The sequence below is a fragment of the Rhipicephalus microplus genome, chromosome 2 (genome assembly GCF_043290135.1).
Source record: "Rhipicephalus microplus isolate Deutch F79 chromosome 2, USDA_Rmic, whole genome shotgun sequence".
Taxonomy (NCBI): domain Eukaryota; kingdom Metazoa; phylum Arthropoda; class Arachnida; order Ixodida; family Ixodidae; genus Rhipicephalus; species Rhipicephalus microplus.
In genome coordinates this window covers 288,395,573-288,408,394 of record NC_134701.1, presented here as the reverse complement: position 1 = coordinate 288,408,394, position 12,822 = coordinate 288,395,573, and the positions used below count along the sequence as shown (strand labels likewise).

At 46.6% G+C, this 12,822-nt stretch overlaps 2 protein-coding genes across 2 annotated transcripts in view; one reads left to right on the top strand and one right to left on the bottom strand.

The window, feature by feature from the left end:
• Positions 1-12,822, bottom strand: part of cv-c (RhoGTPase activating protein) — a 557,988-nt gene that overhangs the window by 422,139 nt on the left and 123,027 nt on the right. The gene's annotated exons all lie outside the window — the stretch shown is intronic.
• LOC119162391 (closca) overlaps positions 2,369-12,822 on the top strand; it is a gene marked incomplete at its 3' end in the record, with an annotated part of 43,623 nt that continues 33,169 nt past the window's right edge. Inside the window, 1 exon segment of the mRNA XM_075882222.1 lies at positions 2,369-2,410. Coding sequence (XP_075738337.1) covers positions 2,384-2,410 — 27 coding nt within the window.

The following is a 12,822-nucleotide window of genomic DNA, read 5'->3' as shown; positions in this document are numbered from 1 at the left end:
AGAACTCAGATTAAACACACTAATGGCACAGTGCATAGTGGGATTCGTACCCGGGTCCACTGTGTGCCACCCCAGTCACGCTGGTGCTTGGGACTTGTTTGCAAGCTTGCCTAAGGCAGGCTTGATGTCGGGAAAGTAATCGCGTTTGTATGAGCAATAACGCGCTTTGCAACAGCAAAGCAATAACCAGGCGTCACATAATGCGAATTGCGTAACGAGTGGGTCGTCCGATGCTCCAATCCATTACGAATGCCTGTTCTTGATCTCCTATTAACTGCTGCGCATACCCGCTTAGGCATAATTCTTCATCGTCGTCAGCCACAGTATTGCCACAATATTCTTTGAAAGTGTTAAGCGGATACAACGCTTCTCAGAAAAATGAGCAAGCATGGCATAGTGAATGCCAGCCATACAAGAAAAGTATGATTAATTGTGACCTAGTGGGTACCCAGCAAGTGTGTTTATAGCATTTACCAAAAGAGTGTTCAGGAAAGGCACTGAAAGGCCGCTCTTCCAGCTTTCATACATAGGAAGGCATAACCGACTGCGTAATTATGTAACAAAAAATTGATAATAATTAACGAAGCATCGATATTGTGCCTAACAAGGAACAAAGTTAGCCTTTAAATTTCTGCTTTCATTCGACCAAAAATTGTAGTTACTTTCATTACGCGGTTTCCACTTTCTTCGGCAAAAAATTATAGTTATTTCCATTGCACGGTATAGGCTGATTACAATATACGATATGAAGGTCCGAGATCTTTTCTTCAAATTTGCGCATAATCCTCACTGATATGTCGGTGGGACGGCCCTTCTTTATTTTTAATACTGAACTTAGTAAAACAAAATGGTACGCAATATGCGTACTATTTTACGAATGTATGCACTGTTTGTAAAAATGAGAATTGCTAGAATTGTTTGAAGAATTCCTGCCACATTCCCAGCAAGACTATGAAATATTTTAATTTTAGTTCTATTTTAGACTAACTGTTGACTAATGCGGTTTAACCTCCACATGCGACAATTTAAACACTCGAATACGTTGTTCTCGCGGCAGTGTCAATTAGTAAATGCGAAATATGGCTGCCAGCAGTTACCTCCGCGCAACCATAGAGTTTCCTAATATACACTAGAGGGAACTCTGGCGCGCTATGGTAGAATGTTAATGATGGGTAGTACACGTATTTGTCTAATCTTCGTACTTCTGACCTGCTTCTGGCTCCGTGTGTGTTCGTGTGGCTTGGAGCTGTTTTCTCACGAAACTAAAATCAGCAAATGTTCAGCGGTTGCGCTTTACCGCCTTATTGTTTTAGGCTTATACCATTTCGAATCGGGTCACGAAGTTCAAAAGGGTTCGTTCTCTCCTTAAAAACGAAACCAACACCAGCAATAAACGAAGCCGCAAGTACGAAGACTATGCAAATCTGTGTACTAGCTGCCCATCATTCCCATGGTCACTGAATGATCACAGCGCCACAGTCCCATCCAGTTAATATTAGAAACCTCTATACACATGCAAGCTATGCAAGTCTTGTAGAGCCACCCTTCAACACATGTTGTGGGGATGTCCAATATACCAAGATCATATGGTGGTCTCTTCGGAAGATCTGCGGGCGCGGTGGTCGGCCGCACTGCAAAGCTCAGAGCTCACGGACCAACTTTGGACCGTCCAGCTAGTCCTGGAGGCAGCGCGGGAGCAACAGCTCCAAGCGGCTATCTAGGCGGCCCCAGGCCCGGTCCTTCCATTCGCCAGATATTCAATAAAGTTATTTCATCATCATCTATGCGCGCAACACTTCGGAGAATTACCAACACAAGGGCGTCCAGAGAGTTTCGCAGAAGCAAGAGCGGCAGCAACCTGAAGATTATCGGACAAGACAAACGTGACCACTGCAGACGCACGCCGCCACTTAGCAGGCTTGTCTTTATTTTTTCGCACCTTTGTCTCGTCGATAGGCGCGCGGCCGACTTGTAATCTGCTCCCAATCATTCGTGATTTTCGGCTGCTGCATTTGCCACTGCACACGCCACATGGCATTAGAGTAGTCCGCATGAACGCTAAGTGGCTGCACAAACAGCAGCTGTATATAACATACGCAAAGAGGGCTCACGAAATCTCTTTGCAGCAGCAGCAGCAGCAGCGGCCCATTCACAGGCCACAAAGGGACCCGACCGCGCTCTGGGCAGCCGTGCTATTTATAACGCGCGTGGTACGTGACATATAAATTAAACGGCGCAAGGAGATGTGTCTATCTGGGCGGTTCGGTTGACTGAGCTCCTTAAGTGCAACCAGCCATAGCGATAAGTGAGTTATTCGTGCAAAGCAGCATTCGATACGGCATCTGTATCATTTTGCTTGGAACGACGCCCAAATGCGAGCCCCATGCGTGCTGTACGTGCCAGTGCGGAGGTAAGGACATTTTGTATTCCCAAGGCTGACGCCGCCACATCGAGAAACAGTAGCCTATCATAAATGTGCCGAGTGCTAACTGCCGTCGCCGCGGAAACCTCTTTTGTCAGCGGAGTTTTTGTTTGTTCGCTTCACGGAAAAGTATCTGTCGCTTGGAAGGGCTTGCTAACCTGTTCCTCTTATCCGGTGACAAATGGCGCCATTTTAGCAGGGGTACGCCTTTGTAGCCGGATGCCGCATACAGGCAATGTTGGCGCTGCGTGCGGGTACATGCTGCCTGCTTCCGGCTGCTTTGTCACGCTGGTTATCACGTCACCAAAGTGACCCATCCCGCTTATGGGCCCAATTTCAGTACACGGGTGATACAGACAGAACGATGCAAGGGTCACAATCTTCTGCATAGGCCGGATAATCCTTTTGTCTATGAACGGCAACTAGTGGCTCTCGTACCGCGCGCTGATGACAGCTATTCGTTATTTATTCATTTATTCTGCAAGCCACAGACCGGGATGGCAATGAGTGGAGATAACTTTGTGTAGGCTGGTGCTGCTCGAGAACAGACTACGGAAGTGCTATGATGATGTCTCTGGTGTTTCCTATACTAACTCGTTCTTAGTTTTGGGAACATAACATTACTTTTTATTTACAATTATAATTCTCAATGTTCCATGTTTCCAACACTGAGCTAGGTGGCTGAAAACGCTGATTTAAAGAATTGGGAACTTGGCCCAAAGCCTGTTGCATTTGTTCATAAGTCGTAATTCAGACATCTAAGATTTATAAAAGTAATTGGCAATAAAATAATTCCTATATGCCATTTAGGTTACCGCCATACGGACATTTCCCTTTTCCCCTGAAAATATTCTATTTGTGGTATCATCATTGCTGGAACTCAATGTCCAAAACTACCACATGCTTATGAAAGACGCTGTAGTGGAGGTCTTCATAAATTTCGACCACCTGGACTTATTCAATGCGCGCCCTAAATTCCGGGACACGGGCCTCAAGCATTATCACATCCATCCAAAATACGACAGCCGTTGCTTGTATTCGATCCCGCGACCTGCGGGTCAGCAGTCGAGCACCATAATCATCGGACCACCGAGGCGTATCATGTGATAGTAAAAGCAAATGAAGGTTTGTTCCAAATCTTTTTCATGCAGACGCGCCTGTGGCCATTACAGAGCTAAGCGTCTCATACTGCGACGTTTTCTTGAGCATCTTCTTCAGTGGGTTCTCTTTTCTCTCCCGGCCTAGTTAATTAGGTCTAGTTAGACGAGCAGTGACATTGAATTAAGAAGTGCCCTTCGTTCCGACTGTGTACACAGCGTTGCACATGTGGGTCGCACGCAGGGTGCCGAGCCTGCGCACGCATATTTAGCGCATGGGGCGCCGCCTCGGTGTGTCGCCGTCTCGCCCGTGGGCACCACTGCATTGTGCCGAGAACAACGCGTGCCCAGCAAACGGCGTGTGAGGAGGCCGCGTTGGTGGCACACAGCACTGACCTACATCTGGGGCGTCGGAAGCACCCTGTGGTGGGAAACAATACGGCTTCGCTCACTATTATACGCAAGACGAGCCAGTAACGCATGCGTCGACAAGAGCCGTCTGGTCGAGTCGAAAACCTTTTTTACGGGGAAATTCGGGACCTCCCAGGCCCGCTGACTCACCGCACGACACCACTACACTCAAACGTCCACGCAGTCCATGACGTTGGAAGACCAGAAGGCGGCGATCTTGAAAGCCGTCGGGTCGAGTCACGTATATAAGCGGCGGACGGGACAGCTCTCTGGGCACAGGCGAACATTAGGTTTACATACAGTGGCGTCAATAATAATACGAAGGAAGACATTCAAACCCACAGGCGTTGCTTTTCCCGCCTTCCCAAAAAGGGTCGGGACATCTGTGTCTTCTAAAGGAGGTAAATCAGTGTTGGGCTGTGATCAAAATTTGACGCTCCCGTATACGCGACGTTCCTTCTACAGGAGTGTGTATAGGGCGTACTTCAGAGGATGATTGATGCCGTTTAAGTTAATAATTGATCGGGTTTAATGCGCCAAAACAGCGATATGATTGTGAGAGACGCCATGGGGGGAACTCCAGAAATTTCGACCACCTCGGCTTACTTAACGTGCACATAAATCCAACTACACTCGGACCTAAAGCATTTTTGCCTCCACCGAAAATGCAGCCACCTCGGCCAGTATTCGATCCCATGACCTTTAGGTCAGCAATCGAGCACCACGATCATTATAGATCACCGCGGCGGGTGTACCGTTATCGGCTGGAAGAGGACGGGCAAGGAGAAGATGGGGTAAGCGCATTTACTCCGCGTACTTAGTGTGTCAACCAGAAGCAATACCTGAACGGCTTACTGTACGTATCAAAAGCTTCGTTTACTGGTCAAACATGCACCACGTTTGTTTCTGAACTCATGATCCTCACGCAGCTTATTCACTGAAATGAGACAACATGCTACAGATGTTGCTGAGCGCATGACTTGGGACGAACAGTCTCAAAGGCGCGGCCAAGGCAGCCGCCGGAAGTGTGCAAAGGTTGTATCCTTGACATGCGTTAATGAAGAAGCCAATCATACGAACTGAAGGGGGCTAACAGGGAGCCTTGAAGTCGATTAAACTGGGTCAGCAACGCAGCACGACGGCTAAATGAGATCTTCCGGTCGCACGTGGCGGCCATCTTAATGTCTAGAGGCTGCAGCGAAAGACCATACGTTGCAACATGGCAACTGTCGAGCGTGGGTTGGCACAAGTCCGTATAAAAACGCTTAGTCATGGTTATAGTTGAGAGTACTGCGTCGTAAGCTTATAACAGCTTGCGACACTCGAAATAACGAGGCGATTCGTAAGATCAAGAATAACATAATAAAACTGAATATTGCTCTGGCAGGGTGTACTCGGGCATCCATCAAAACGAACGCGTCTATTCAGAAGGCAACCACGCCACGGAATACGGCCTCGAAGATGCATTAAGGAAAGTACCACGCGAGGCCAATGAGGATGTATCGGCAGCGTCCCCAACGACTTGGTCAACGCAGATGTAAATAATGGAGGGCAATACAAGTGTGGAAAGAACACAAGGTCACGTGTGTCTGGTGCCAGAAATGACACTGCAAACGACGGCGCTCGTCGTAGACACAAACAATCAGATGACGGAAGCTAGCTGTTTGTGTGAACTGAAGGAAGTAATGGTGATTACATCGACGTACCGTCTGTAATCATCAGAAACGGGAAAGTCTGCGTAAAAGGAAAGCACACTTTCTAGCAAAGAACCTCTTTAAGTAAGCAACCTCGCCTCTTGTTCTTTCAAAGTGATCTTACAACTTTTCCGTAGACACAAAAATTCGTCATCTGTGAGTTAGATATGTGCGGGTTATATATATATATATATATATATATATATATATATATATATATATATATATATATATATATATATATATATATATATATATATATATATATATATATATATGAAAAGTGGGTCAAAAAATAACTTGCCGTGAGAAGGCTAGTCCTGCTCACGGCAAGTTATTTTTTGACCCCGCCGCGGTGGTTTAGGGGCTAAGGTTGCTTGCTGACCCGCAGGTCGCGGGATCTAATCCCGGCTGCGGCGGCTGCAGTTCCGATGGAGGCGGAAATGTTGTAGGCCCGTGTGCTCAGATTTGGGTGCACGTTAAAGAACCCCAGGTGAGGTAAATTTCCGGAGCCCTCCACGACGGCTACTCTCATATACATATGGTGGTTTTGCGACGTTAAACCCCCATGTTAATCAATCAATCTTCATTAGAGGCACTGATATAAGATACAAATGGGTACAAGAGATACCAGCGTGCCTGCAGTAGAATACGGGTTGATAAGAAAATGCATCAAGGTTCGACCAGAGTGCGCTCGCACAGCTGGCGAAAACACGCGTATAGGGCCATTGACATGGCGCGTCGAAAGAAATGCCTGAAAAGAAATTCCAGGACACCGCTGTGCTGCACACGTCGTTCCCAACGACACCTCTCTCCAATCCACCGCTAAAGGCGTCATATACGAGAAAACGACGGTCGAGTCACAAGCTAGACTGCCGTCGAAGCAGTCGCCGCATAACCCGGCGGGAATTCACGCATTTTATCGGTGCTTTGTGAGCGCGTAAAAGTACCCTCGTAAACAGGCCTGACTTGCACGTGTGACACGAGTAAATAATAAAGATACGGCAACTGCATGGACAGCGCGGCTTATAGCCTTGTTTTGTCGAGTTCAGTTTTTTTTTATTCTGCGTCTCACCTGTTGGTTCCTCCTAAGAATGAAATCACGCTCTGGTATGAACGGTCCAGAAAGCTTCCTCCTCTCACGTTGCAGCACCAGATCATTGAACACTTGGAGCCTTGACTTTTTCGTTAAATACGTGAGCAAGGGAGCTCTAAGATGTCTCGCTCTTAACGCGAGCCTCGATCTCATCATGGACGCTTTCGAGTTGAACAGCCCAGTGTATCGCACGTAGTGACAGACACCTACAATTAAGGAGGTGTTCAGGCGGAACAATTCGCGAGACATGTAGTCCAGGCTCATACCGCCTGCTGCAACTTCACAACCCCCCCCCCCTTTCACCACCTGGATGCTTCCGAGTATCAACTGTCATTATTTATTTTCCCCTGCTCGTTTTTACAAAGTGGCGAAATAGATGAAGCGTTTGGGATGGGCAAATAGGACGCAGAAATGAACGTCAGCCTCAACTGCCTGTTAAAATTCAATTTCTTTTTTTGTCTCCTTGTTCCGCCACACGTATTACGGGATTTGGGCAAAACGCTACGTATACTGATATCCCTTCCTGTCCAAGTCGCTTTTTCTTGCCTCATTCTGCTTTCTTTTGGTGCTGCTGGCATTCCCCACATGTTTCAATGAGATTAGGCACTCCAGGTATAGCGTATATGTCAACCCGCTTCTTCCAGTGATGAAGCCGGAAACTGTAGCAGGGCCGCAGCACAAAATCATCGCTCTGGAGAGTTGACCGGAAGGATTGGGATCAAAGTACGTATAGCCGCAAGGAGTGTGCCAATCTTTGTGTGCGTCGAAGAAGCGGGCGGTGTCGTCGTCGAACTTCCCGGTTTGCTACCTTATGCCGGGGGAGGGGCATCTATGGACGAAGAGGTAGGCAAACAACATAGAAGTGAGCATCCAAAAAAAATGGCTGAGGCATAGTAGGCCCGGTTATGCAAGTGAAAGCTTGTTTACTGTATATATGACCTCGGACACCCCCCGTTTTGCTGTAAATATTGACTGATGTTTGGACCGCAATGTGAATAGATAAGAGCCTGTTGACTCGGGCTGACTGATTCATTTCTCTATCATGCCGACTGGTGAACAGCCACAGGGGCTCACACGAACTCCAGAAGATTGTCGTTCAGCCGAAGAAGTGCAACAACACGTTCTTGCGGCTCGTGCTATTCTCATACAGCACAACTGAAAATGGCCCCTTTTGCACCGAGAGGCGGTGCTGGCGCGTCCGATCTGTACTCCATGGATCTGCTAGTTTCAACGTTCGACTAGTCGCAATAAATGCTGTGACAACAGAGTTATGGTATATTTCTAAATTCGAGGTGCACGTGGAACGACTTTTACGCAGTATATTAAGCACACAGAGGTCCGGGCTGGTGTCATCCAACGGGGAAAGGATAACGAGACCTCACATCCGGCTCGAAACAGCCAGCAGGGACTGTGTGGGTTGGAATGTGTTTACCGGTGCAAAGCAGAGCTAAAGGCACGCAAGGAATGTGAAGTTATCCACACCAGCTGACTTCTCTTCGTGTTGTCAATGACGTTGTGGCGCTGTCCCGTTTTCGCGCTGTTTTTTTCACAATTTATCATGTGCCAGCTGGTCATTCAATACACTTTTCTGTGCGGTCGCCTACCCAAATCACCTGAAGGGGAGGCATCAATGCTGCATGCCACGTACCTTCACTCAATTGGAATTTCCACGTCGTTGTTTTCGATGCCCATGGTCATGACTATACGCATGCTTTGTTTTAACACGAAGGTGTTTTATGTAGGCGTCCATCGACGTATTTTCAAGACTTCATCGACGTATTTATCACGGAAATGACTTCAAAACAATGCTGACGATCAGGTGGCAAAGGAAAAAAGTTCCGTATATGGGGGTCGAATCCATGACTTCATAGACCATGTCAACCGATGCTTGGCCCGCTATTTACTACAGCAAGGTCGCGCCCACTAGAGGCTTTAAAACACGCTTTCTTTTTGTAAGGAATGTCAACCAAGGATTTTTGATGTATTCAAGGACCTGTTCACTAACCCGCGTTTACCCCGAAAAAGCCGGGAGTGAATGGCCGGCCTCCGTGGGAAGCATCGTCAGCGCCTCATTTGCCTGTTTGCATCCGTTGCGGAGCTCTCTTTTCTTCGATCTCGATCAACGGGATGAGGGGATGCGCAACACCCATGCGCCCATACGTATGGCATGTGCAACGAGCATTGTACACTCAAAGCATTAGCTACACAATGCGGGACAAAGAGGTGAGATAAACTCAGCGAGGTCAACCAAAATTGAAACATCCGGTTTGTTCCCCTACACTGATATGTGAACGGACGAAAGCGTGCAAGCTTTGACGGTGCATATGTAGCTTAAATTATTTGTCATGAGCGTTCGTATTATTTACGTCTACGAGCTATCATAACTTCAGGTGTATTTGGAAGCGTGAATAAGAGCACAAAGTTCCGCACATTATGTTTCCTGGAGACTTACAAAGAGTGTTCAGCTTAAATTGGGGACGACGCAGCGAGCAATGGAAAGGAAAATGGTAGGTGTAACCTTAAGAGACAAGAAGAGAGCAGAGTGGATTAGGGAACAAACGGGGGTTAAGGATATCATATATAGTTGAAATCAAGAAGAGGAAATGGACATGGGCCGGGCATGTAGCGCGTAGACAGGATAACCGCTTGTCATTAATGGTAACTGACTGGATTCCTAGAGAAGGCAAGCGGGTTAGGGGGAGACAGGAGGTTAGGTGGGCAGATGGGATTAAGAAGTTTGCGGGAATAAATTGGCAGCAGCAAGCACAGGACCGAGTTGACTGGCGGAATATGGGAGAGGCCTTTGTCCTGCAGTGGACGTAGTCAGGCTGATGATGATGATAATTCAGTTACACTGCCACACGAGTCACCTGCAGCGCCCCAGTAGTAACATCATCGCAACAGTGACCATTTCTGAGTGAGAGAGCAAAAACTTCGTTAAATATTTACTTTTTATTTACTCATTTTCAAAACTATGAGCCGTTGCGGCTTGTTATATGATGGGAAAGTTTACAACACTGAAAGCGAATATACAAACAGCATAGTAGAAACCATAGTACATAGCGTAGTGAAGTAACACAGTACAAATATAAAGAAATAAAAAAGTAATAAGTAAGACGTTTACACTCCGTACAAAGCCTATAAGAAACGGCGAAGGTGGTCGGTTTTGTGGACCTAACATGGTCTTCTTGGCTGATGATAGGTCTTTCCTTGGGGTAGACAGAAGAGTCAAACCACAGCCTATCACAGACCATGCAAGAATGTCTGAATTCCAGTGCCAGAAACTAACGAGCAAAACTGGCAATGACATTCCCTGTAGAGTCGCGAGATAAGCAACGGCGTGGGTGTTTTTTTTTCTTTTTCTTTCTGGACACCTAACGTTAATAAAAAGGCACGGCGATCAGTTCCCCCCATAACTTTTTTTTGTCTTGTTCGGAAGACCCACTGAACTTTTCCACTACCGTCCGTGACGTAATAATGACAGCACATCGGGGACAAGCAGTTCGGCAGAACATTTAGGGGGAATACGATTTCCAGATTGCATCTCGTGATCTGCGACGACTCGCGAAAGAAAACGAAAGGAGGAGCAAATGAAGACTGTAATAGAGGCCACGGAAATTAGGATTGGTAAAGTATCTACTATTTTGAGCCGTCTTATTAAGTGATAGTGCGCGATATGTGACTTACGTCTCATGGTTGAAGGGACAAGCTTGAAAGCTGCTATTGAGCAAATCACCTGTTTTTGACTTGCGCTTTGCCATCCCTTCTGAATTGATTACAGTCACTTCGATTGTATGATATGGCTGATTTCAACAAAAAAGAAGTATAAAGATAAAAAAATAAAAAGGTGCTGTTCAGCGCATTGTCAGTATCAGGGCATCACATAAGTGATAACAAATGGGCAGCAAAAATATCAGGGTTGGCTTAGTCCAACGCAAAGCACCAGGAACTGAGTAGCGAAACAAAATTCAACCAGCTCCGTTTTGCAGACATCGACAAAACAGCGAAGTTGGTCGTCAGATTGAGGCATTTATATGTTTTGCAAGTCTTTCAGATATGTTGTATCGCTGCTTATTAAACATTCTATGCTGAGCTTTTAGGTGACACTATGCTTTTATTGCGTATTGACCACACCACTCTTACGCACACAGAAATCCTCGCTTAGGATGCTTCGATATCTTACACTAGTTCTTTAATCAACACTCTTCGCTAATCTTTGAGTAGAGATACCATCTTTAATAAGCGCAAAGTATCTTGTGACGGTGGTGCGACCACAATAACACACACGCCATTCATTGGGCTAACTATAGGTAGATGCCTTCATTGTTAGTGGTGTCAGCAGTGAGTATAGGCCCCGCCGTGGTGGTCTAGTGGCTGAGGTACTCTGCTGCTGACCCACAGGTCGCGGGATCTAATCCCGGCTGCGGCGGCTGCATTTCCGATGGAGGCGGAAATGTTGTAGGCCCGTGTGCTCAGATTTGAGTGCACGTTAAAGAACCCCAGGTGGTCTGAATTTCCGGAGCCCTCGACTACGGCGTCTCTCATAATCATATGGTGGTTTTGGGCCGTTATACACCACATATCAATCAATCAAAGCAGTGAGTATAGAGGAATTTACCAGACGTTTGTGCCGCACACCTATCCGAGATGCCCACAAGCGTTACCCCAGACTGGAAGGCTCGACCAAGAACGGTTAAAATGAAATGCCAAAGCATCGGAGCACGGCTAATGAACGCTATATAAACCTCCGAGCTCCTTCACTCGGAAACTATACGAAACACAAGAATGGCTCTGGCCAATTACGGTAAGGCTGTCGATTTCTCTACTTGAACTTCTGTAAGTAAAGAAATAAAAAATGCCATAAAAAAAGGCGAGGCATTCCAATGCTCGCCAGTCGCGAATGTCTATAGCGCGCGCAAGGAGCGATAGCAGCGCCGTCAATTAGCGCGCCCACTCGGCGCCGACACTCTTCCCCGCCGACCTCATCCATCACGCGATTCGTACGTGCGGCATCGCATGGCGCGCTCAGCCGCCAGCTCAATCGTCGCCAATAAGGGTGCGCGCATCTCTCACGGCAACGAAAACGCCCCTATGAGCTTGCGAGGCTGTACAGCCGGGCCCCACTTTCTCGGCATAGCCTACATTTGCAGCACGCGGGGGTATTCTGCTGCCGCTGCATTCCTCTGCCTCGTCGGGTGTGCTTTTGCTTACTTTGCTGGACGTGTGTATCATATTTGATGTATTGAATACAATGTCTAAAAAAAGCAATAAAGCTCTCAAACATTCATAGAAAATCAGTTATTGTGTATTTTTCACGTTATAATGAAGTTACACTGAGTTGCACAGTTAACCAATGTGATTATTTCAATTGAAATAATTATGCCTGAAACAAAATTTCCCACTTTCTTTTTCTTGAACTGAACTCTCCAACAAGAACAAAAACGGCGAGTGTTTTGTCACAATTTTTGTAAAACGTGACTCTCTGTGGGCATCGCAGGGATAAATAAAAAAAAATCGCCACCAAAGTTATCGTTTGAAACAACCGACAATCATAGTATATACCCCAAGTGACAGAACATCCTAAGCCAAAATGAACATATTCTGCAAAGGCACAAACAGAACGGATACCAGGTTCGCTAATCTCCACCACAAATCGTTTTCACGGATTCGGCTCTCACCTTTCTGCGTCATGCCTCCCTCTTCTCTCTTCAATATACCATATTTTCCTGAGGGTGGGCTATATAGTCTCTTTAAAGGAACCATTGCTAGTTGGTTGTTTTGTAAATGCGTATAGCATTTGCTTAAGCTAACCCGGCGGGTTTCGTATGGACGGTCAACTTTTCATAGAAACATCACCCGTTTATCCACAAGGCAAACATGCTAGTGAGGTCAGCGCGGCCCCCACGTGCACCATACAAACGCGAATAAATATTTTGACAGTGTTTTGACAGTGTTTTCACTCAGGTATACGCTTTCAGTGTTCCAGCCCGACAATCTAACCGCATAACCATGGCGCATTCAGACATTTGGAGGGTTTTCCCAAAAAAATGACAGATTTCCCTAATAATAATTGCTGTAAGGTTATACATGCCAAAACAATTA